Below are 25,903 nucleotides of genomic sequence, written 5' to 3' on the forward strand. Positions count from 1 at the left end.
CCTCTTAAAAAAAAAAAATAGTAACTTAGGCAATACACTTACCATATATCAAATATATAGGAAACTTGCTATTTAGGGACAATCAAGAGACTTTTTAGGAACATTGTGAAAATCTCAAATTATTTAATTTAAATTTTCTAAACTTTTACGAGATAACATAACGGGAAAAATTTCTAAATTTGTAAATGATTTAATTTAATTCAATAATTTTGTATCGTGCATCAAATATTTATATTGAAGAATGCATAATTAACTATTTTTAGAATTTGAGTTTAGATTCTTGTTTAGCAGTTCTAAAAATATAAAGGAGGAAATTTGTTTTTTAAATTAAATGTATCTTCGAATGGGATTAGATGAGGTCAGCTTAAGTGAGATTAAGTAAAACCTTAAAACTGTTTTCGTGTTTAGTCTATTTTTTATCATATGAAGCAATAATGTAGATCCTTGGTTTCAAACCTTTGTAATACATTTCAGTTCAGAGTTAATAATTGAAAAATACCAAGTTGTAATTTTTAATAACTTTTACAAATTTTTGGAAACTTGATTCCTGACATGACGGAGATATTTTAAGTTTAGCAATATATTTAAAAATCCAGAAAAATTCTGATTTTTTTCTGAAAAACTGCTTTTATGCAAAAGATTACTGTTTTTACTATGTAAATAAAGTAAATGACATGTTATTTAATTTTACAGTATTATTAAAAAATTAATAAGACACATCGTGCTGAAATTAATATTGAGCTAATTTTGATGGTTACGTTTGGTTTAATAATTATTAATTATTAAACTGTTTTAAGAACAAATGTACTCCCAACAACTAGTCTAAAGACTAATTTAAGTTAATATTTATGTTATAAAACATAATTATTTTGTAAAGAATTTGGAATATTAACAATTTTCAAAAGTTATAGATACGTTTTATTTTATTTAAAAAGTTAATTTTGTTTTTCTTTAATTTTGTGTGTGCTTTTTGTTTCTCTCGTACTTAACATTATCATAAATGAAAAGAAAAAATTTTAAGGATAGAAACTTAAAGACAATCATTAGTTTAACTTTATACGGACTATTCTATATTTATTTCTCATTAATACAGATTTTTAAGTCTAGCACGGAATGAACTGTAGTCCCGTTTTATAGTTTGCTTTTCCCTGCATATTTTATTATACATTTATTATATATTTATTTTCAATTTTAATAATTTTCTCGACCTGCTATTATTTTATGAATGTGATATTTAAGTTATATATTTTTAATTTTTATAATATAAGTTTAATCTGGCGAGCTAGGATTGAGAAATCATATCGTAAAACAGATAACTTTGATATTGATAAGGCACCACCATAGTACAACACTTTTTGAATTTTTTCAATAAATTTTTCTACCCTCGGGAAAAAATCAAAAACATTCGTGGGAAAATTAATAAAAAGAGGTTTTTTTCCGAGTCTTAAAATCATATTTAGCAGCCAAAACTCTACAAATCACCTATAAAATCTTAAGGCAAAAGAAGCATTGATTTTTTCTTGCTCAGTGTAATTGTTTTGATAATTTTATAGTGATAACAACAAACACTGGGTATACAGTATATAAAGTAACGTTTGGCTTATGGTATGCGTGTGTAGGAGAGTAGAAATCAGGAGAATCTCCAGGAACGTTAATACGTTCGCCCAAAGGTTTTGAATCCTAAACTCGTGTTCCAGGCTCCAGGCTCCAGGCGCGATCCCGAGAGTAGGAAGTAAACGGGCGCGCATTCAAACGGGGCGTTTGGACGCGCTCGTCGGCGTTCGGCAATCTTCGCGTGACGTCCGCCCCACTCCATCGCGCCCCCTCTACTCGCCGCGCTTGTACTAGTGCGCGCAGTAGTGGGGACGCGAGCGGCAGGCTCAATTGTCGGTGGACCGTCGCAACGTGCGGACAGACGAGAGCGCGTTCGAGCACAGGGATTACGAGTGTGTGCCTCGGCTACCGCGATTCCGGTACGTGCACCCCAAACAACGGAAACGGCGGCGCGTGCACGCGGACCCCAGGTCCGTTACGAAGAGAGTTCGAAAGTGTCCTCGTGCGTGTGCATGCGACAACTTGAAGCGCGTGAACGCGGAGCCTGCGCTCGGACGATCCGTATTTCGTGCTACATTCGACTCGGCCGATCTCGCCTGTTCGCATCCTGAAATGTACGTTACAGTGTTTGTTACGCGCGACAGCGACGCGATATTCCGCGCTCCGTATCGTTGACGGAAACGAGCGCGCCCGCGCGCGCGCGCGCTCGCTCGCGTCCACTGCGATCGCGATCGAAGATCGACTGTGAGAGAGAGAAGGACGACTTAGGGAAGAATAACAAAGGCACTCTCTCGTGACGCTATCAGTGTGTGTGCACCAGATCTGCCTGGATTTTGTGCTACGTGTTCAACGACTCCTCCTGGAGCTTCGGAGTTCTTTTTTGTGTGATCGCCGACGGAACCCCCCTGGCACCAACGGCCATGACCGCGGACAGCCTGTTCGAGACTACCAGCATCCCGGGGCATCTCGCTCCCACGCCCGAGAGACTGGAGAGACTTCTCTCGAAACAGACCCTCGAGGAGCTCTACGAGGTCGAGGAACAGCCTTTCGCACGGTAAGCCACGACTCGAAACACGCGGCTCCATCTTTCTCTCTCTCTCTCTTTTTCTCCGCTTTCTTTGCCTCTCTTTCCTCTCGATCGCGCTCCATTCTCTTTCTCCCCCTCCGGGTTGTCTTTGTCTTCGCGTAACCTAACGAGGCTAGGCCGCTTCCGACCTGCCGCGACTCCGGTGACCTCCCGAGGTCGAGCTTAACCTCTTCCGTGCGCTTGATGTCTATCAATATTTACGCTCGAGCCGATCACCATAATGAACGCTAATAGAGAATGAGCGTTTTGTTATCGCGATATTTGATAGGCTGTACCTGTATGCGTATTGTGTGCGAACAAGTGCGACTTCCCTCGTCGAATTCCGCCTAAGAAACTTAACGAGAATTTAACGGTTTTCTTTGCATTGGATATTTAATGCATTTGATTGGGCACTTATTTGTCGTTAATGAAGTAGCTTCTCGACATAAAGAGGACATCGAAAAGTACAAGAGTCAATATTGACATTATTTTTCTAAATAATTCTCCGTTTTGACTAAATTCTTTCGTGTGTAAAGATATTAAAAAGACATGATAAAAAATGAAAGATAAGGCGAAAACGAATATCATCTTTGAGAATGTTGTTTACCAAGGATTTTACATAGAGAAGAAACAGTTGTTTATTTGACTAAATTTTTCAACTTGATTAAATTTCTTCAGTTTAAGTTAAGTTAAATACATAAATACTTGAATTGAAAAAATTTAATCAAATTGAAAAATTTGTAACAAATTAATCACTTTTTTTCAGTGTATGGAAATTTAACCAAATTTATAATATAGTAACTAGATTAATGTATATGTAGTTCATTAAAATAAAATCATAATTATATATAAATAATGCAAATATGAAAAATTGTACTCATGTACATAAAGAAATCTTTGGATTACTTTGGACTTAATAAATTTTGGTGTATCTTAACAAATTGATTTGGAATGGAGTCCAAACAAATCAATGTTTGAATCACTAAGTACGATTAATAATAGTGTTATTTTTGTCAAATAATAGATGTTGTTTGAATAAAACATTTTTATTCAAACAGATAATGTTTTGTACATATCAGCATACATTGTTTTAATGAAATAACTTTTATTTAAATAAATAGGAATACCTATTCCAATGAAATCTTTTTCTTCGTATAGAAAGTTGAACATACTGAGAAAAATTTGTTAATGGACTAAAATATTTAACCCGATACGATTAATTAAATTTGATTCAACAAAGTTTATAACCAAGAATTAATTAAATCAACTCGACATTTAGTTGCAAATATTAGACTATATATTTTAGTTTTTTAATAAATTTTTTTTAAATATAGATTTACGCCCAAAGTAAAGAGAGACAGACTGATAAAGGAAAAAATGTATTTTATTATACGGGGTACGCGTAATGCAATGCTATCGAAATTGTCGATATCGCGAGATTATCGATCGATGATTCATGCAGCAAAGTGGAACAGCAAAATTCGTACACGGAAAGAACACAATTTGGCTAAAATATCTAAAAATTTAGCTGATTATAGATCTAAAAGTAATTTTATTGGAGCTTTAAGATAATTATGTAAAGCGTTTAAATTGATTGCTATTATAGAACTTCAAAATTTTCTGCAATATTATCATGCTTGAACATCCTAATATTTATTTTGATGATTTAATAAAATTATTTTCAAATCTGTATTTACATTAGGAAAAATGTTTTGTTGTAACTACAATAATTTGGTTAAAATCTACCGAACAAAAACTTGTTAATGTCAATAAATGTTTATTCATTATAAACAATTTTTTATTTACATGTATTTCATAGAAAAAACCAAGTTTTTTATGTAAAGCAAAAAAGTTGTTTACTTCTACGAATTATATAAATGAAAATATATTTGTTTATTCTAACTAAGTATTCATTTATATTAATTAAATAGTTTTGTTCGGATATACATTTTAACCACCAAATTATTTGTTGTTACAACAAAACATTTTTCTTAGTCTAGTTATTTTCAAATATTTTAACCGTTTTTTCTGTGTAGAAAAAGAATCTAATGGTTTTCGAGCCTCATCTCTGACATGCTCTATTTTATTGAAGCGAAAAATACAATAAAAAAACAATAAGGTTTTGCAGCAAAAAAAAAACACGGTTTACAAAGAGTCCTCGTGCGTAAATAGTCTATAGTTTCTTAGAAATTTCGATACGAATTATTCGATCGTGTGCGCGAGAAAGGAGGACGCGATTCGATGCTATTGTGCCGAGAGCGTGCGAATGCGATCTATCATCGAAGGTGATAAATGCTTGCGAGGTAACGCGAGATACGGGTAATTAGTATCTCGTGACGCGCGCGTGTCTCAATGCGATTACTCGTAGGTTTAATGGAAGCGCGAGCCTGAAAGATTTTTTAGATATAGTATCGTATCGCGCACGTACGTACATGGTGTGCAACAAAAGAATATATCGAATCGATAAGACGTATTACGTCTCGAAGATAGTTTGAACGGTGTAAAGTACGGATTAACTTTAGCACGCAATAAATTATCAATTTAATTATCAGTATCGTAAGATATCGTTAATGACTTATTTACGCGTGGCTAAAGTCTTATGGCACATTGAGTGAGGTTAATAGATTCGATAATGTACGGACGTTTACATGTATATTGGCTTTTAACGTTTTAATGCGATTGAATCGCGAGAAAAATATTGTGAGGGTTATCTCAGGCTTATTAAATTAATTTATAAGATTTCCGCATTACGGAGAAAAGATGAGCGAGGTTTTATCGTCACTAAAATTTTGCATCGTATTTACGTGCGCATTTAATCGCCGTATTAAAATTACCGCATAATATCGCATTACGACATGCGAGTTACGTAAAAAAAAAAATCCGCGCTCGTTATTCGCGCCTCTCCGGCTTATCTTCAGCTAATTTTCCGCGGATCCCTCGCATATCGGGCTCCCTTGCGTAATTGCGTGTTAAATCACGCACGTCGACGGAAACGCGCTCGTTATGGAACCATTTCACACGTGTCTACGATTTTTTACTGATCTACCGCGGAGAGAATACTAATGCAATCTTTTTTTGCGATACATCGTTACGCGCGGCAAGAAAGTAACAGCTTCTAAACATATATCGTGCTATTGTAAATATTCTCGCCACGCGTTACTTTACCGCCGTTCGTACTAAATTTCGTTCAATCCAGATAAGAATTATTTGACTGTATACAACCGTAGCGAGATATATGAAGCTTTTAACGTTTTACCGTGCAAAACAAAGTGACGTGTGAGTTTTATGAGGTGTCAGGAGACGAAGAAAGAGTACAAAGTAGATGTGAGCACTGAGTTGTATGATACGTTCAGAAAAAATGTTTGGTATTTGTGACTAATTACGTGGTAAAATAAATACGGTTAGAAGCTCCATTTTTATGGTTATTACTGCTGTATTATTAGTAATAATAATCTTGTGTTTGTAGTTTTATCAACTATATTGATAAAATTTTATTACACTAACAATAAGAAAAAAAATTACTAAATTTTGATAAATATTTGTTAAATACTTGTAATGAAATATTTACTTACTACATAAGTACATAAATATTTACTTAATAAAAAGTAGTTAAATTGAATTAGTGGTACTTGTGCTAAATAAATATTTGCTTTACATTTAGTAAATATTTTATTGCAAGTATTTAGACAAATATTTATTAAAATTTAGTAATTTATTTCTTGCAGTGTTTAAATTATGTGATAATTATATGATAATTTTAAATATTAATATACAAAATGTCAAGATATGGATGGTAAAGTAAAATAAATATTTCTATGTATATAAATCAATTTGGTGAATAGAATATACAATTTGGTGAATAGAATATACATAGAAATAAACATTTTTATGTACAATATATGCAATAACAATTATAGTGAATATAATTATTTTCTTATCATTCGCTGACTATTTACGTAATGATAACTAACAGTTGTAATTTGCATGGTTAAAACAACTATAAGTATACAGTTAGCATCAAAATAATTATGAATTGTAGTTGAATTATGATAATTACAATCATTTTTGTCTTTCAGTGTACAGCTTTGGCCAAAATTATTAGGCACCTATATTTTTTCTTTTATCTGAATTTAACATTATTTATACATGAGTTTAAAAGATTCTTGAAACAATGGATAATTTACATTTTTATTTCTGTTTAAATCTTTCTAGTTAAAAAATACTAATAAAATATAAGGTACATAATATTTGTGGCCGGTATTTATAATTGAATCTTATTTCAAGATCGTCTTGAATAATGTCCTAAGATATTTATACGACTCTGTGATTTGTTGTAACATCTTAAGGTAGCATTTGAGACGATTTTAAATATAGGAATCGATTATGAATGCTGACTTGTATATTTGGGTTGTTTACTACGTGAAAAAATTTGAAAACTTTAGGAGATTTCTTTTTTATACTTTTGAAAAAGGATTTTCATGCAATTTTACTAGTACTTAGAAAAATTTTTAAATTTTTACTTTTAAATTTAAATTTTCTTTGAAAAAATAGTTTCTTTACCTTTTTTTTTTTTTTTTTTTTTTTTTTTTTTTATAATGCAAAATGTCAATTAAATTTTTTAACAATTATGCTGTACATTTACGTATTGTACATTCTCTTAATTCGCAAGTTTATATTAAAAAAATTAGACGACCGCAGAAGACACTTTAATTTGATATATATTGCACCCAATATACAGAAGATAGTATAAAATTAGTGAGTCTCTTTTATACTATGCTTTTTATTTTTTATTATAAAAAAAGGATGGAAATAGTCTCTCTGGAATTCTTGTCTTCTATTTACTTATGTATTGCTTGCACGCTAATTTATTTCAAAGTCGCATTAAAAATTTTTTTAATTTTACCTGGAATTTCGAGTAAAAATATCTAAAATATCCGAGAATTTTTAGAGAATTTTTAGTAAACAACCAAAATTTTAATAAATAAATATATGTAGAGCTCTATACATATTACTTTAGTATCATTGCACGCAAATTTTTTAATGCAAAAAAATTGTTTACAAGCATTAGATAAATGTCAATAGTTCGAATTTTTTTTATTATTGCTAAAAGTTGGCTATTAAAAATAAAATATATTTGCTGCGAGATACAACTTTGTTAAAATTAAAAGCGTACTTTAAAACGAATAGTTAAGAAAATAGCGCAGATATTTAATATCTTGCGTATATAAAATCGCACATGCAAATTATATTTTTGGACAATTGTATTCATAGGTGTTACATACTATATATTTGATTCTAGTAGATTCTAATACCTGTTACATTTTAATAATTAATAAATTGAGCGTTAACAGCTAAAGTTATATTTTAGTTTCGTTTGCTAATTCTTTCTCTGCCGTGTGGATCTTTTCGTTCGGTATTTGGTTTGGGATTCGAGGAGACAAAGAATCTCGCAAAATGATATTGTCTCAGACGACAATGACGACAGCGTAAATTTCTCTTTAACCCATATCGTACCGTAACGACGCCAATCGTTTCCGTTCGGCACGAGCAGGGCCCCGGGCTACCCTTACCTCGGCCCTGAGGCCCTCCTTCGTGAAAGAAAGTGCTCCCACTGCGAGATCGAGGTCGAGACTTGGTTCTTCTCGCCTCCTCGTTCTTCTCGATACACTCTTTTACGACCTCGCCTGGAAGGGTCTCCCGTTGCTCTCTTCTGCGAAGACGTCCGCCGACCGTTGCGAAAAGAAGGAGGAGAGGAGGAGAAACAGTCTCTTTCCGAAACTATGCAAGGCCGTTCAGGGCCCTCCGCACGCACGCAGATCCAAAGCTGCGTGACGTGTCTTGTGTGAACGGCTGTTGCGTTTAAAGGAAATGGGTCCGGGGAGAAATCCTCGTGTGGCATCCATATGTCTCAGGCGCGATCGATTTCCCACAATCCTCTGCAACGATGCTATGTAAATTCGTGAAAGACAACCAATTGCGCACAACTGCTTGCGGCCATACGCGACGTTTATTCGGTTTACAATGCGAAACTTCAAAGAGACATTGATGCCGATTACACTCACAATCAGCAAAATTCATAGTAGTGGCAATGAAAGTTACAACTGTACAAATTTTGTATCTAGAATTAATGTACATAGTTCGATAAATTATTTTGTAGTCATTGCAACTGAAACTTTTAAATAGTTTGTATTATTACGGCCACAATATTTTTGCAATATTAATTTATAACGAAATAGTAGCACCTCAACTATAATTACATATTTACATTTACATAATTATATAGATCTTACTACAAATAAATTATGACAATTACATGCTTCGCAGTTATTTACAGTGGATTAAATATACGGAGTAACTATGATAGCAGGACCCTAAGTGATGGGAATGAGAACGAGAGATCTTGAGTTCGAATCTCTGTCGATTTAATTTTTTCGCCATCTTACATTACTATTTTTTGATAGTTTATTCAACAATTTTACTACAATGGTTAATATTATTATATTTTTTTTTATTTACTATTGTTTTTATTACAACTTTGTAAAACGTAGTTGAAGTGCTATTTGTTCACAAATTTATAGTTGCTGATACGATTTTTTTTCTCGAAATGTACGAGAAAGGAATGGAATATTTTAATTGTACTATTTTAATTTTTAAAATTATTAAATTAAATGAATGGTCCAATGACGATCATCGCGCAGTACTCGATGCGCAAATAATTCTTCTGTTAAAATATATGTACCAATTTTATTTAATTCTCCATGGACGCTTTGGCATATAGAATCATCTTCATACAGAAAGAACAATTTTTTACTGTAGTATCTAAAAATTCAGCTAGATACACGTCAGAAAACAATTTTATGTCAAATCATCAAAATAATTATATAAGACATTCAAGCATGATGACCCTGCTGCAAAACTTTTCAAAATCCTAGTAATTACAATAGTTTAAATGTCTAATATAAATTTTTTAATGATTCAACATAATTATTTTTAGATCTGTGTTTCAAGCAAAATTGTTCTTTTCTTTCCGTGCAACATACAAAATATAATCCCCGGATATTTTAATTGCGCAAATGCGAAGGAAAACAAGATCGATATCACAGCGGAAACTGAATAGGAAAGTTGTATCTGTGTATAGAAATTCAATACAGTGTTACATTGTTTTCTACTTGATCATTTGGGTGCGTAATAGATGACCGTTGATCGTGTCGGGTCATAGATGTGGCCTCCGTGTGGCGCGAGATTGCGCGCTGAAAAAATCGGATCGAGCGAAACGATGAAAGCGCAGGGAAAATCCCGGAGTTTAAGATTAATCGCGATAACGCTAATTAACGATTAACCGGCCGCGCGTATAAATCTCTCGCATGCCGCGCCAAGCGTTGGAAATCTAGCAATCGTAAATTCTCGATGAACTTTAACGCGTCACGTAGATATAATATCCGATAATTGCTAAGCCGGGTAGTTGCTAAACATTTTATCCGCGGCTTATATCGCCGCGATAAATAAATTTCTGCGAATTAGAAGAGCTCCTCCGGCTCTATCTCGCGTGGCTGTAATATATATCTCCCGTCCGAGTTTAAACTTACTTTCGATATATACAATTACTCCGTTGGGTTTATATTGTAGTCACGGCAAACTCGAGCGTCAGCTTCGTGAATAATCAGGCGATTAAAATTTACCGTTAGACTGTCTCCTCTGTCCTGGAATTTTTGCGACAGAGAAACGCGCGCGCGCAGCCGCGTGCGACACACGCGTGGTGCGACTTCCTCTCGCCTCGCAGTTACGTTATAACGCTCCTTAACGACCGGACGCGCCCGGGACCTTCCTGAATGGCGTTAAGCACCGTCGAGATTTATGCAAACCGTCAATCACCGTTCTTCGTGACAGCGACGTCGCGCGGAATGAAAAGTATCAGATAATAATCGCCGCCGCGCGCTCTGCCCAACACCTGCCGCGTTCTAGAATTTCTCACGAGATTCGCCCGGCCGGCGCGCGGCGCGAGATGCAACCACGCGCGAGCGTAAATAATTTCATAATGCGAACGATTATCTCGATGTCCGTGTACTCAAATGGGACTGCGCGCTTCGCCCTCTCTGCACACGGTTTGTGTGCGAAGAGGCACCGGATTCTCTTGGAAACTTCAGCTCCCTGACGCGCGCGCTTTTGTATGCAGTACACTACGTTAGAGTCTCTTATGAAAAGCCGAGAGAGAAGGAGAAAGAGAGGCAACTTTGCTATGTACGAGTGGCAATCTTAACCCTCTCGACAAGTACCATGTTGTCCCCAGTGCGAGCATAACTTTACGGAAAACACTTGAAAGATCAAATCGTTATTCTTTCTTATTTGTTGTTATCATTACATTCTTTATGTCACTGTAAAAAATTCTATATAAAATTACATCGATTATAGCGGATAATTTTGAGACCCACTGTAATAGCTATACATTTTCAAACGTAAATTTGCAATGTGCACTGAAAAACATTTTGTGTTCAAGTAAATATATTATTATTTTAACATAATTTTCTTAAGTTTAAAAATAAATTATTTTATACTAATATCAATTTAAATCAAGGAAATGATGTTAAAATAAATATATTTAATTGACTATAAAAATGATTGTAATGAACGCGAAATCGATGGAAGATCATTATTAAAAATTGTAGCTTATGAAGTTCATAACGTTATTACGGATGTTATATCGTAAATTACGCTTGCAACATTATTGCACGCCCAAGTGAATAGAATCGTGGCCGGACAGTTGAACGCACAACGCACGCGTTTGTACTCGCGCTTCGATGTACGTAGCGATACGTATCCCAATCGCGAGAGACACATCGTATCGCCCCGGTATTAAATAAATAGTGTCTTCCCGGTATCAGTTTTCAGCGAGCTCGCTCCCTTGTCCTCGTCTTCCCGCTTGCAGGCCTGCTTCCTCGATCGCGAGTACGCGCAATCGAGGGCAAACAAATCGCGCCGATGTTTATCTCACCGCTTTGGCGTTGTGACATAGCGTTGTGCACGTGGAGTGTGTGAATTAAGGTAAAATGTCTCAATGACCGAACGAAAGTGTCCCTATGGACACTTGTCACTATTAATTTTAAGAGGATGCTAGCGACATTAGTTTTATCGATCGAATTGATCTACGTGTGCGCATGCGATATTAATGTAGCAATAAACATAAATCTATCTCTACAAATTACTGCATCAATAACGCATATGTGAGAATTTTTTTTTCAGAGACAAAGTTTTCTTTTATACTCAAATTCTTAGCTCATTTCTAAAAAACAGTATTCTTTTATGCTATCATTGTTGAGTGAGAATTATACTTGTTTTATACGTAAAATATAAAACTTATACAACGTAAACGTATATTTGTTATGTTTCTATATGTCGACAACAAAATTAATTTTTCAATTTTTTCATTTTTTTGTACGAAATTGTTGATTCTACCTTCCGTTATTGTTCGTATTTTAATTGAAAAAGGATTTATAATTCTATTTAATTAATAAAAACTTTACTTTGTGAAAAATATTGGTTTAATTGGTAAAAAATATATCAATAAAATGTTATTTTATAACATTAAAATTTAATTGTAAATATTTGAAGATATTTTATATAAAGTGAAATCATTTTTAAACATAAAAATTAACATTAAAAAATTTATTGCACAACTATGTTAAAGTTTATATTTTAATAAAGTTCTTGAAATGTTTTAAGAAACATTTGTATTTGCTAAGATATTTTTTATATACATTATAAATAATGCAAGACAAACATTTAGGACATTAAAGATAAATATTTTAAATTGCCCAAATATTGGTTCATTCGGATGCTTTACATTGTTTTTATTTTATTCGGGATAATTAAAAAATGTATATTTTTACATGTTAATAATAACATTTTATATTTTATATTTTAATTAATTATTTAATTAAATTATTTTATATCGCAAATTCTTACAAAAATTCAATAAGCTTGATTCTGTATCATTACTAAGAGTAAAAAATTCCTAAATTTTAATAAATATTTCTTCGAACAGTACTAATATAATATTTACTTACATAAATATTTATTCCATAAAAAAATTATATTTAAATTAGTGATTCTTGTACTAAATAAATAAATATTTCATTAGTATTTAAATAAATATTTATTAAAATTTTTAGTAATTTTTCCCTCAGCGAACATGATATCTAGTTAGTTGGACATTTACCTTATTGCGCGCGAAATGTGTCGCTCCTTTGCACAACACGAAAAAGTATTCGGCAATTGGTTGCGCAATCTTTCGCGCCTGTGCGGAAATCGCGCGATCTCCCGTCGCGCAACTCGATTTCCCTGCGAGGCCGAGGCGAGGGCTCGGTCGCTCTCCTCTTTCTGCGTTCGTTAACCGGCCGCGTAAGGTTTATTCATAACCGCTCGTACAGTAAACCGACGATAAGCGAAGCGGCCCCGGCGTCGCTTAACGGCGCGCTGCCGGTCCGCGGACTCTTCAACCGCGTGCACGAATCGTCAAGCCGACGCCATAAACGTCGGCCACGGAGGGCCCTCGGTATAAATATTACGTCTATATCGGCTTATGGAGCGTTAGTTGCGGGCGAATGTAAATAAACCCGTGGCGAGAGAGAGCATTCCTTTCCCACCAATTAAGCGATTCTGGCTGCGTAATCGATACTTACGGCGAAGGAGAAGCGCGTGAGACGCGGCGCACGGCGGCGTTTTATATCGAGCGTGCGCGCCGACTCATCCGCCAATTTGCAAAATTGCCTCCTGCGTTAAATTGTAAATTTCACTGGCACATTAATCGTCGGTGATTGCGCGTTTTATTCCGATTCATTTCGAGAACAGAGAAAGAGAGAGAGAGAGAGAGCAGCCGATTTGCTTATATCATGGAAATTGGCCGAAAATGAAGGAACTTATTGGAATACGATAGCTTCTCTCTTTCTCCTTCAAGCGCGTCTCGCGAGAGAATCTCTCGCGAGTACGGTTGTTAAAAGGCTCGAAGTTCAAGAGGTCCTCCTCGTCGGAGCGCGCGTTTTAATCTTTCGAGGCTGTGTCCTTGCATGATTTATTCATCGAACGCTTTCTAGTGTTCTTCCATTTGTGCACACATGCCTGAGGATAATACAGCGTATGTGTGTGTGTACAGTCGGCTTGTAAAGATGATTACGCACAGTGGAAAAACGGCACTCGGAGAGTCATCGACGCATTTCAATCAGCGAAAATGTTTATCGCGTGCTCTGCGGAATATTGAATCGTGCATACATATCTTCAGTAAAAGTTGTTTGAGAATTTCCGGACGAGATGTGTGAAACGTTTTCACAAATTCCAGGTAAATTGAGGTGGACATTTGGTAATCAATGTTGTGCTTAGATAACTTAAAATTATCTAAGTAAAGATAAGATAAATTACATGTAAATGTGTTTCAGATAAGATAAAAATGATTTAATTTTAATTTGTCTAGATACTTAAAAGATAAATTGTTTTATTTAAATAATTTTCAGGTAATATCGTTTTTGAACAAAATAAGGGATGTGAAAACAATAAATTCATATTTTTATTTTTTAAAAACAAAAGTTTTTTTAAATAATTTAATCTGATATAAAAATATTCCTCTTTGGAGTTGAATCAATTTGCAAGTAATAATCAAAATTAAAAAATAAACGGAATATGTAACTCATATTATGTGATTAACAAATAATTTCCTTGTGAAAGTTTTCGAATTTATAATTTTTATCGTATTACTACTGGTGTGTACAATTTCGATATACTACCAGTTCACGTTACGTATACTAGAAATTTTCAGTACTAGTAGTGAATTTTGGAACGCAATCCTTTTGTTATCACTTTGAAAAATTTTCTTGTTGGGATAAATGGCTATTTGGAGGTTTAGGCTAAGAACAATACTTCATTCTCGTTATTGTTCACATTATTATTTTAGATAATTTGAAAAAGCTAACGCACCCTTTATCTAAGATAAAAATGAAGATAATTAGCATTATAATAATCTAGATGAAATTAAACTAAAGCTATTTATCTAGATGCTAATAGTTTTATATAGATAACGGCAAACAGCATTGTACCACTTTATGCTGTACAAATCTCGATCCTTTCCTCTATTGAAATTAAAGAAAAATTATTTGTTGGAGACACGATAGAGTACATATAGATAATATCTATATTGTCTCTCCGCATCTCGTCTCTCTGTATTCATGGCGAATATTGACGAGGTGGTCGGAAAATAATCCCATCTCCCGCGTGCGTACGTTTCCGGTGGAAACGGAAGGTGCGGTGACAGTCCTCGCGTATGTAACGATAACGAAGGGAAGGAATCCCTTATGCGGGCCTCCGTTCCCGGCGGAAAATAAATACCCGCGGTTTGCTGCGGGCTCTTCGCCGCGTGCAGCTCGTAAAACGAATTGTGTTCCGTCGATGTCCCGGGATATTGGCTCTCTCGCGACTAGTATATCTTCGGTCGGGCGCAGATCGTCCTTTTACGTACGGTCGCCCGATTGCTAGAGGTGGAGGTATTCCAGCGTATCTTACTTATAAGGATATAAATATCGAATGGCAAGTGCATAGCGGACAGTCTCGGCATACTCCGCCCGGCCACGGGCTATTTTCAACCCACGCCAAACTCGCTCCTCTCGGGGCTAACCCTGTCCACCTCCCCCTCCTCTTTTTCTCTTCTTTTTTTCCCTTCTTCTTTCATGAATCTTTCTTGCATACGGTCCCGTCTCTCTTGCTCCTCGCGCGCCTGTATCCCTGTCGCGCACGCCTTCGTATATATTCTAAGGCCCAACCTGATACCATAAAGAGCGTTGCGTCGTCGTTCCTCTCTGACAGTGTCGCGCGTTTAAATTCCTGCGGCGCGCGGCGCTTCGTAACTCACCGATATCGCGTATTGCGCGATGTCTCCTTCAAGCGCACGACCGCGACCGTCGCCGCGTCGCCGCGTCAGTGGGCCGGTATCGCTTCTCGAGGGGGCTCGTCTCGCGACGCGTCTCGCGATTATTACCCTCGCCAATGAGATATGTGTGGACGATGAAAGATACATGTGCACGCGTTAAAGGTATGCGTCCATTTTGCAGCCAGGGACGTAGCTACCGTATGGCACGCGAGACATCACCAGAAACATGCCACATGCGCCCGTTTAGCTCCAATACTAAAGCGATAGAGATAACATCACATTGTCGTTTGATCTCGACTCTTGTCTCGATGTATATCTTCATACCAGACGTACGTACGAAAGATGGTCTTATTTAGTACTGACGCCAAACACATTTGCGATAAACAAATACGTGTTTAAACATCCGTGAATTATTACTTGGGTTTAACTGAGTTCAATGAACAAATCGCGCGTGCATATGACCTTCCCGTTGGCAGCGTCACTTCGATCACAAAGAATCGTTCTCGCAACGAAGTCGAGGGAGAGAGAGATAGATAGAGAGAGAGAGAAGAAGAAAAGGGAAGAGAGAGACAGAGAGGAAGAGATCGAGTGGAAGGAAAAATTCAATCCACGAGATCGAACGACGGCCGTGCGCTCTGGACAAGTTAACGCGACAGGAACGGGCATACCATCTGGAAAGTACCCGGTAACGGCACTTGCAATTAGCAAGCAGGCAAGCAGGCTGCTGCTACGCCTGGCCACTTGTTCGGGCCTTGTGTCGCGCGATCCGCTCGCCGAAGACGACCTTCCGTCGAGAGGGGAAAACGAGATCACGGGGCGCGCTCGGCAAGTCGATTCGACATGCCCGTCATGATCCCCCTACGTTTACGGAGGGTAGGGTAATGCGCCATATGCGGACGGCGTATATATATACAGCGCGTTGATGCGACTCCGAATAAAATTATGTCGCATTTGAAATTATCTGGCTGCTCCGAATAATTGTGTTTGCCCAATTGTCGGGGCGAGCGGTGCAGCTGTCGCTTTGGAGCGAGCAATGCTCGATCCTTGCGATGTTTTTCGAAGCGAAGCGACGGAGAAATTTAATTTAATTTAATTTAATTATATCGTTGACAATATTGAATCATTTATACATCGCGATATCGAGTTTACGATATCGAGTTAATCACGCCAACAGGTTTCTTTGACTTAATTATGTTAGAAGAAGTAATTCAATGTCGTGGCATTTTGCTGAACGAGATTTTGTTCGATATATTTATTGAATCTTTATATCTATATTTGCGTATACACTGTGAAAAAAAATTCAGGGTGGAAAAAAACAAAGTTTTAGAGTTGCACAAATTTAGTTATCGTGAATTGTAATCGAGTCAAAATAAATACGAATCAAGTGGATAAATAATTTATAGTAAATTGTGCTAAAAAATGGAGTCAAAAAATTAATGAAATGGAAATGTAATTAAATGTGCAATTAGATTATTTAATTATCATAAGATTTATTTAACTACGTAAACGACGGGCTTCAAATTGAAACTCGCATGAAAAATTTAACTAACGGTTGGTTATAAGACAATCGTAGAAAGACTTTTACCCGACATGTATTATGCACAATAAACAATTTATATCATAATTAAGAACCACGAGGCAACACATTAAATAACAGAAAGATTAAAAAAAACCTTTCTTACTCTCTCAGAAAAGATCTCTAAAAATATTTTTGACATATTTAACCTGCAATCTTGTGTAATATAAAAATAAAGTAATATTAAAATGAGGTCTATCATTCCTATTTTTCTTCATCGAATTAAATAAGGTTGACTTATTATTTTGAGACAACAGTAATACATATAAATTTCAACTTTTATATTTTTATATATAACTTTATATATAACCATGATGAACCGCTATGCAGTTTAGGATACTACCGATAGGAGACCGTGCGAACAAGCGCTCTCTCGTAAGATTCACATGCGATGCATTATAATTAACCTATCCGCGAAAACTCAGCAACATTCGCTTATGCGTACAGTGTAAATCTTATGGATCTTCTTGTTATGGGACAAGGTATTTTTGCTACTTACAAAGCTTTTCTATGGACCTTCGTGTTTTATAAAAAAAAATTCTTTAAATGTTTTTCAGATCAATGTATTGTCAAATTCAAGAATGTTATAAGAGTCCTCATAAATTTTCATTGTTTAATTCAAATCTGTCTGAGCAAATTGATGGGACAGCACCAAGATCATTTTATTCTAGACATAAGAATTTTTCCGTAATAAAATATTCTGCTCCCAACAATAGATTAGGCAATGATTGTCCCTATATCAATCTTATTTTATGATACATAGAAAAATAGTAGCATCGAATTCAGAAATCTTTTCTGTGGGTGTATTATTCTCTGTAATAATTTATTCCGCTTACGTGACTCGAAGCCAAAGTTAAGCTTATCTCGACATTGCTATCATAATTTATTGAGTTAACCGTTACTTTGTAGGAAAGTTTAATCGACAGTGATTCTATTCTACTGCAGATTTATTTCATCGTTTTCATAAAATTATTCAATTAATCATACAGTTGCGTTTGTTCACTACCAATAATGATTTAGTCGACTTAAATAAATATAATATTTATTTAAGATAAACAAGATATTAAAGGAACACTAAAATTTTCTTGAAACATTCAGGTAATTACTTAGTTCACTATAATCATAGTTGATTTTAGATTGGTTTTTTTTCTAATTTCAAGTTATTTTAACTTATCTTTTTTTTATAGTATATATACACCGAGAGAGAAAAAATTCTTAAATTGTAATAAATATTTATTCGAATAGTACTAATGAAATATTTACTTACGGCACATAAATATTTACTGTATAAAAAAATGATACTTGAATTAATTTAAGTATCACGTTCTTGTACTTAATAAATACATATGTACATTTAATAAATATTTCATTAGTACTGTTCGAATAAATATTTATTTAAATTTTATAATTTTTCCCTCAGTGTACAGCACAACTCGTGTACATTAGAAACGCGAGAAAATCTCCCTCGAGACTTTCTCGAGATCGACTTCGACAAATGTGTAATACGAGAACATCAACCGTCACACGATTTTTTTTCTCTGGCGGTTCTTAGTTGCACAACCGACTCTGTCGGATTTTTCTTTAATGTCGCGACGGTTTAGGGTAAGAAAGCATTCTATGACATCCAACTGCTTCTCTCGATAAGCAACAGCTGTTCTTCCCCAAAATCCCTCGTCGTTGTACGGTCAGACCTCGTGCACAGTCAGGCTTTTAAGGATGCTTCCTACAGCAGTCGCATTTATTCACTTAGCATGACAAAGCTTCTTTTCTCTCTCTCTCTCTCTCTCTCTCTCTCTCTCTCTCTCTCTCTGTTCCTTTCGAGAAACACGCTTCACAAATTCTATGGGTTTCGGCGCGCGCGTTGGCGGAGGACCTTCCGTTCACATCATTTTGGTTGATTCAGCCATGGCTGAGTAAGCATCCGCTGCTTATTTTGAATATCGAGCGACACATTCGATTTAAATACCAGCGTGTATACCTGTCAATATTATTTGTTTGCTTTCCTTTCCTTCAACGCAGCGCATAACGTGCCGATAAGTCGTTATCGTTCGTTCAACGTGTTTGAGCGATATTCAAATTAATTTCTGTATTTCTTCGTCGAAAGAAGATATTCGATCGAAGGAATCTGATGTCTGACTTCGACGAAGCCGACTGACAATCGCTGACTATTTGCGAGCGACTCCAGCGGCAGTTATCGATCCGTGGCCACTGATCACGGCGCGGCGGCGGCAATAGCAGTGTGCAGCGGCAGCGACCTTGAGAAGGAAAGACGGCGATTGTTCGTCATCGCGATCGCGTATTTTCTCGCCCGTGAAGATCGGGGCCTATCGGTCGTCCTTTTTCCTCATCGGTTCTGTTCCTCGATCCCTCCCCGCTCTCCCCTCCTCCTCATCTCCCCACAGAGACTGCGAGATCGCGACGTTCCGATCGGGCGACCCGATAAACATAATTAAGGCGACGGGACGCTTCGACACGGCACGCTTTATCAGCGGCAGTATCTGCACCGGCGATAATCGCCATCATCGTGCGCGGAAGGGTTGTTTTAATAAGACATCGTGTCCACACGATAGTCACGACAGCTGTCGTCTAACGGGGGGGGGAAGGGGGGAGAAGCTCTGGAATAAAATTGGTATTCTCGGTAGAGCCCGTCGAGGAACGTGTCGCGTCGTGATCGAAACGGAAAGTCGGAGCCGAGATCTGAAACGTATCCGGGCGGCGGGTGTGTAAGATCGGCGAATCTCAATCGAGCGCGAAAACGTCCAACCGCTCGAGTGATCTACGGGCGCGAGAGAGCGATCGCGACACTGCACCGGGCGGGAAGGTGCGGTGGTGCGCGCAGTTGTTATTACGAAACACACCAACTGTAGAAAGAATCTGAGCGGAGAGGGAGAGGAAGAAAGAGAGAAAGGGAGGGGGAGAGAAGGGGGCGGCAGTTGGATCCCTCGCGATATCGCGGTGATCTATGAGTCACGATCCCTTACGGCGGGGGACACCTTTGGCCCAGATCACACCGCTCGCGCACACCATTGTGCCGTCACGACTCTCCAGGGGGGTTATTTCGTAGGTTCTCCGCCGCCCCCGTCCGCCGTCGTCGTCGGGGAACATGGGAAAGTGTCGGTACGACGTCGGCTCTCAGAAGGCACAACAACTTTCGAATTCGCCCGGATCCTCGTCGTCGGGTTACGTCGCGTCGCGTCGCGTCGCGCCGCTCTCGCTGCACGCTCCAATGTCGTGCCACGCTCATCACGTTTCAGCGCGAGCGTGTTAACGACCACGTCGCTCTTGTCACACGCGTCCTGAGATACTTTTACTTAAATTAACTCACTTCTTAAACACGTGTACGTTGTAATCTTATTTTTATCTTTTATGCATTCCGCTCGCAACGTAACGCTTCACGATCGTTCACGGAGTCGTCGAAGTTTATTTTGTCGGATCCCGCGAGAAATGACGCGTACAGATATAAATACGTTCTCTCCTTTCCCCGTTTCCGCGTGCGTCTCTCCCTTCTGTCGCAGGATCGGCGCGACTCTTTCTTTTCTCTTTTCCTTCTCTTGTGAGAAAAGAGGCTCTATTCATAACGCATAACGTCTCGTGACGCGCGAAATGCGCGTTATCCATCGGTTTCTTCGTTGCTTCTTGCCTCTCCCCATCACGGCCTTTTATCTCGATCGTAGCGGCGAATCATGCGGCTACTCCGCGCGGCCCTTTGTTACTTTTGTTTTATCGAATGCGTAGTAACGAGATACAGTATCGAACAATGTGACCGTAGGGAGAAGGGAGAGAACTTTCGAAGAAGCGGCTGATGACGCGTATCTCTGTACCTATCGACGGGAATTTGTCGATCCTGTAACAATTCAATTGGTTTCATTAAAACCCTCTAGTCAAACTGATTTTACGTTTTTAAACCGGTTCTTTTGATATTTTTTTAGATCTGATTCTGAAACGTTAAACCCTCCTTTATTTTTTTGAAGTGAAACGCCACTCTAAAAAAGTGAAAATTGAGTTTGTGCAATTCGAGTGGTTTGCCATTAAAAATTACTCCTAGAATTTTATTCTGTAAGAGTGAATTTTCATTCTTATAGATAGAATGTGGCAAATCACTCGAGAATAATTACAAGTTCAATTTTTACTCCAGATTTTGACAGAACGTCTTCTATTTTGAAAGAAAGTAATAATACGTGTTGGGATCACTGAAAAAAAGTCAATTACTATAATTTAGTATTATTTATAGTTATTTTCGGTGCCAACCGTACTTATAGTTGTTTCATTCATGCAAATTATAGCTATTAGTTATCGTTAATGCGTAAATAGTAAATGATTGTTAAGAATATAGTTATGTTTACTATAAATGTGATTGCATTTGTTATATAGAAATGTTTATATTATTTTTAGTGTCCATATCTCTTGATATTTTACCATGTTAATATTTAAAATTATCATAATTTGTAGTAAAATTGATAAACATAAAGTTATCATTATTAACACTATATATATTATGGTCATGACTACAAAAATGGAGCTCTTATTTATAATTTATTTTACAATTATAGTCATAAATATCAAACATCTTCTCAGATTTTTTTTCTCTTTGAACATATAGTATCGAACATAAAACGTACATTGATATATAACAGCTATTTTAGAGCATGCAAATGCGTATTAAAGTGTCCTTAGAATCCGTTGGTTTTCGTCCAGCGACAAAGGCCATGGACGACCACAAATGGCGCTTAAAAGCGTTAATGAATTTACTGATTAATCGCGCCTTTGAAACCAGTTTTTAAACCAGAGAGCGGGAAGCGTGGGCGTTCGAACAACTTCGCGGCGTTAATCTGATTTTCGAGGATGCAAAAGTCTTGCATCTCGCGACGCGACGCGAGGTGATCCACGGGCGCCAGGCAGGAATGAAAAGTGCATCTCTGCGTCCCGAGCGACTCGCACTTCGCTTTGGAGCGCGGAGACAAAGATATTTTTACATTCTAGCGCGTTTCACGCCCACGTCTGGCACGCGATCGGAAAAACGCTCATCGCCTCCCTCGGGAGTCCTGACACTCGGACTCGCACGCCTCCGCCTTAATTAAATCCCGGAGCGAGGGAGGAGCTTTGACGAAAAAAATAAAAATAAAAAAATAAAAACTCGTAACACGAAGACAGAGATACGTATGTCGGTGGCAATTATTTATTACCAACTTGTGTTGCGGACTTCATCACTATTAATGGCTTCCATAATGAATCCCGTCTGCGACGCTAGGGTTAGGGTCACCTTCGTTGCGACGGAAATGACTCGAAAACGGGGGAGCGGTTATTACAAAAGGGATGCGAGGTCGCCACGTAATTCACAGGCGGTAGGAGAGATGTAGGTTTATCCAGACACACATACACTCGCGTAGAGCACGTTGCAAAGACAGACGCAACACGCAAGCGAGCTGCACCTCTCGCGCAAAATCCTAACGTCGCGACCTAGACCGCTCATTTTTGTTCTCTTTCTCGCAGCCGCGACCGCGGCCGGTACGATTCGTTTCTTCCTTTGATTTTTCCCGCTGGAAGAAAAAAAAAAGAAGGATTACGCGTAGAGCGTAGCGCATGCCGCTCTTCGCCGTCAGTCGCTCACTCGCTCGCTTCCCGCGCTCGAGTTGGCCGACCTTCACCCGACTACCGTCGCCATTATGCTCGTTACACACCAGTCGCAGTTGTAATTTACGGTTAACCGAACGGAAACCGAAGGGGAGCGACCGCGTAGTAACGAGGTCGGTGCACATAGGGTCTCTTAACGAAGAAACCCGCCGCCGCAATCGTCTCTCGTCTCTCTATACCCGTATCATTCTGTCTCCGTCCGACTCTGTCTCTGCCACATTTCGTGGCTGCATTTATTCCTCGCTGATCCCTCGCGATGCCGGTTTCCCGGAATCCTAATGCGTGTATAATTTTTAGATCATTATTCAATCCATTCTCGATTCGATCGCGAGAACTGGCCGCCGACGGCACGGCGCGGCGCGGCGCGGCCGTTGGGCATGGAAAAAGGATCAATATATATTAGTCTCCAAGATTTTCTCGTTTACCTATTTTTCTCCCGCCGGCGGATTATATTCCCGAAGTCGCCGCGCCGGTAGAAAGTCTCGCAAATAACGATCACCGATGGTGTCTTTTTGCGCGGTTGACTGGTTCTCGGAGATGCTGCCGATTGCGTATCGCGGGCAGCCGCCACGATATGTCCAGAAATCGTTTGAAAGTAGTAACCCGACGGTCTGGTTGTCCCACTTCGCTAAGCCGTCATCGCCGGTTCGCGTTGCAGTTCCGCGTCTCCATTATGGTACTTATTCGAAAGGGAACAACCTTGTCCGCATTTTCCGTCGTGTCGCAACGCGCCTGCCCTTACGTCAATGCGATTAGCTTAGTGGAGGGAATTAAGCACACTAGTATTATAAGTATATGGTTCTGTCACATTAAAGTTTTCTTACGTCCCTTAAGAGAGTGTTCTGCTTTGTTGGATTCGAAAAAAGATCAACAACTTTTTTTGAGAAAAATATTGAAGCAATCAAGACGCAACTTTTGAACAAGTATTTATTGAATTTTGTAGACTATGATATGACGGTGTTTTTTGTTATAGCAGATCCACTATCTAGTGGATAATGTGTAGATGCATTAAATTGGAAATTTGGAAATAACATTGAAACAGTCAAATTAAAATTTTCTTAATTTATATGAATTTGTGCGTAGTCTGAACTAGAATCTATATTAATCTATATTAAAAACTGAAAATTGACCGAATGACACATCTTTCAAAAGTTATTTTTATTTTATTTTAATTTTTAAAAAGTTGTCATTTTGCGGAAATTTTTAATTTTTAATATTGATTCTAATTTATTCGGTACATGATCTCATATATTCAAAAAATATTTTGTTTTTAGGTTTTAATTAGCGTTTTTTTTGGTAAAACAAGTTTGTACTCTAAATCTCGTAGAGTGAAATTCGCTCAAAAAATTTTACTCTTTCAGAGTGACGTTTTATTTTACGAAAATTAGAGAGTAAAATTACACTTATTATTTTGATAATTTTGAGATCCTCTATAATTATAGTTGTAAGTTTCTACTACGTTTGTACATTTGCAATATACAAGAATAAAATTAATTTCTTAATTTGTAATTAGGCAAAAGTATCATAAATTTACCATATGTATGGAAAATTATAAAAATGGTAATGTAACAACACTTTTTGCAATTGTATTCGAATACTGTCTCCCTATCATACATGTTGCAAACAATAGAATGACTACTGTGCACACGGTAGATGCATTTCCATTTAATGGCACAAGCATTGTTCTATCTTTTTTGGTATTCAATGAGTAAAAGGTAGATCACGATGTTTGTGTAGACTTGTGTTATTAAATGAAAAGCACCTAGTGACGCTAGTGAAGCAAGACGGAATTTTTGCGCACGGTGAATGCTGATTCACTATATTTCACAGCGGTATATGAAATATTTCGTAATATTACAAACATTTTGATAATTACAAAAAATATTAAAAATATCTTGTCAAATTACATAAAATATAATATATAAAATATATAATTTTTTATTTATAATTAGATATATTTGCACAATATAAAAGCAAATCTACATATTTTTTAAATATTACATAATTTTAGAATTACATAATTTCTGAAAAATTACGGGTTTTTTTTATATTTACAGGACAATCGTGTAATTTTTACATCCATTATTTGTGTAAGGTTACTGAACTTGTTTACGCAGATTTATAGTTTCCAATTTAATGTCACCTATATGTATATTATCTACTGGGTGGTCTGCGATAACGAAAAGTATTATATTTTACAAAAATTAATAAATATTTCTACAAAAGTTGCTTATTAATTACTTTAAATTTTCGTTTAAAAAGTTCTTGAAAACAGGTCTCTCTCTTTAAAGACCCAACATAGTAGAATAACTCCTTAATAAATTTCTTCCTGTATCAGATAATCATAATTTGCAGGCAGGTAACTAATGTAGGTAATTCGAGTTCTACTACTGCGTTTAATCTTGATGTCGTTAAGTGTCTTGAAATGTAATTTAGTCTCAAGCTTGATTTATGTAAAATTAAGTATTCAAAGTTGGAAATTAGGAGGTAGCTATCGACGTCAGTGAATTTGGAATTGATTATTATCAATGAGGAAGAGACTTATTTTCGAACGCCACGACGTACGCGCGGATAATCGATCGGTCTCAAGACCCCAGCGTGAAATCCGTCGCGCGGCGAAACGACGCGGATTTTTTATATGCCGCGCCGGCCGTCCCCTCGATTATACCGGCGCAATTACGCGCGCGATTACAGCCCCGTAATCAGCCTACGCGTTCCGCGGAGCGACTGCATCCTGTGTACGAAGGAATTGGCGGCGCGCACGACTACGTCGGACATGGAAGAATTGCGTCGAGAATGGGACAAGTTTTACCGGCTCGCATACCATCGTCGTTGTCGTCGTCGTCGTCGTCGGGGGCCACTCTCTGCCCACCGCTCTCGTGCATTAATCCCTTTTTATTTTACCATGCGTATACGTACGCGATGCTTATGCGAAAGAGCGACGTATTAGCGGGGCCGTTATTGTTTCTCGTGCCGGCGCGGAGAGGCGCGGAGCGGCGCGGAGCGGCGTGCGCCCTCGGCTCTCTCCGGCGCGCCGCGCGGCGAGAGCTTGTAACGCGTTCACCGTAGGTAGATATTTATTGCTACCTGCTGCTCTTCCCTCTTACGGCCTATTATTCTCGCATTTGCAAGACGCTGCGCAGCATCGATTTCCGAGATTATATTCCGA

General features: G+C 37.5%; 1 protein-coding gene across 1 annotated transcript in view; it reads left to right on the forward strand.

Annotated features, from left to right (window-relative positions):
• Positions 1 to 1,541: 1,541 nt before the first annotated feature.
• LOC105194251 (death-associated protein kinase related) overlaps positions 1,542 to 25,903 on the forward strand; it is a 147,844-nt gene continuing 123,482 nt past the window's right edge. The window contains exon 1 of the mRNA XM_026136768.2: positions 1,542 to 2,608. Within this exon, the coding sequence (XP_025992553.1) occupies positions 2,475 to 2,608 (134 nt within the window). The 5' untranslated portion in view covers positions 1,542 to 2,474. The remainder of the gene's footprint in view (positions 2,609 to 25,903) is intronic.

The sequence above is a fragment of the Solenopsis invicta genome, chromosome 9 (assembly GCF_016802725.1).
Source record: "Solenopsis invicta isolate M01_SB chromosome 9, UNIL_Sinv_3.0, whole genome shotgun sequence".
Classification (NCBI taxonomy): domain Eukaryota; kingdom Metazoa; phylum Arthropoda; class Insecta; order Hymenoptera; family Formicidae; genus Solenopsis; species Solenopsis invicta.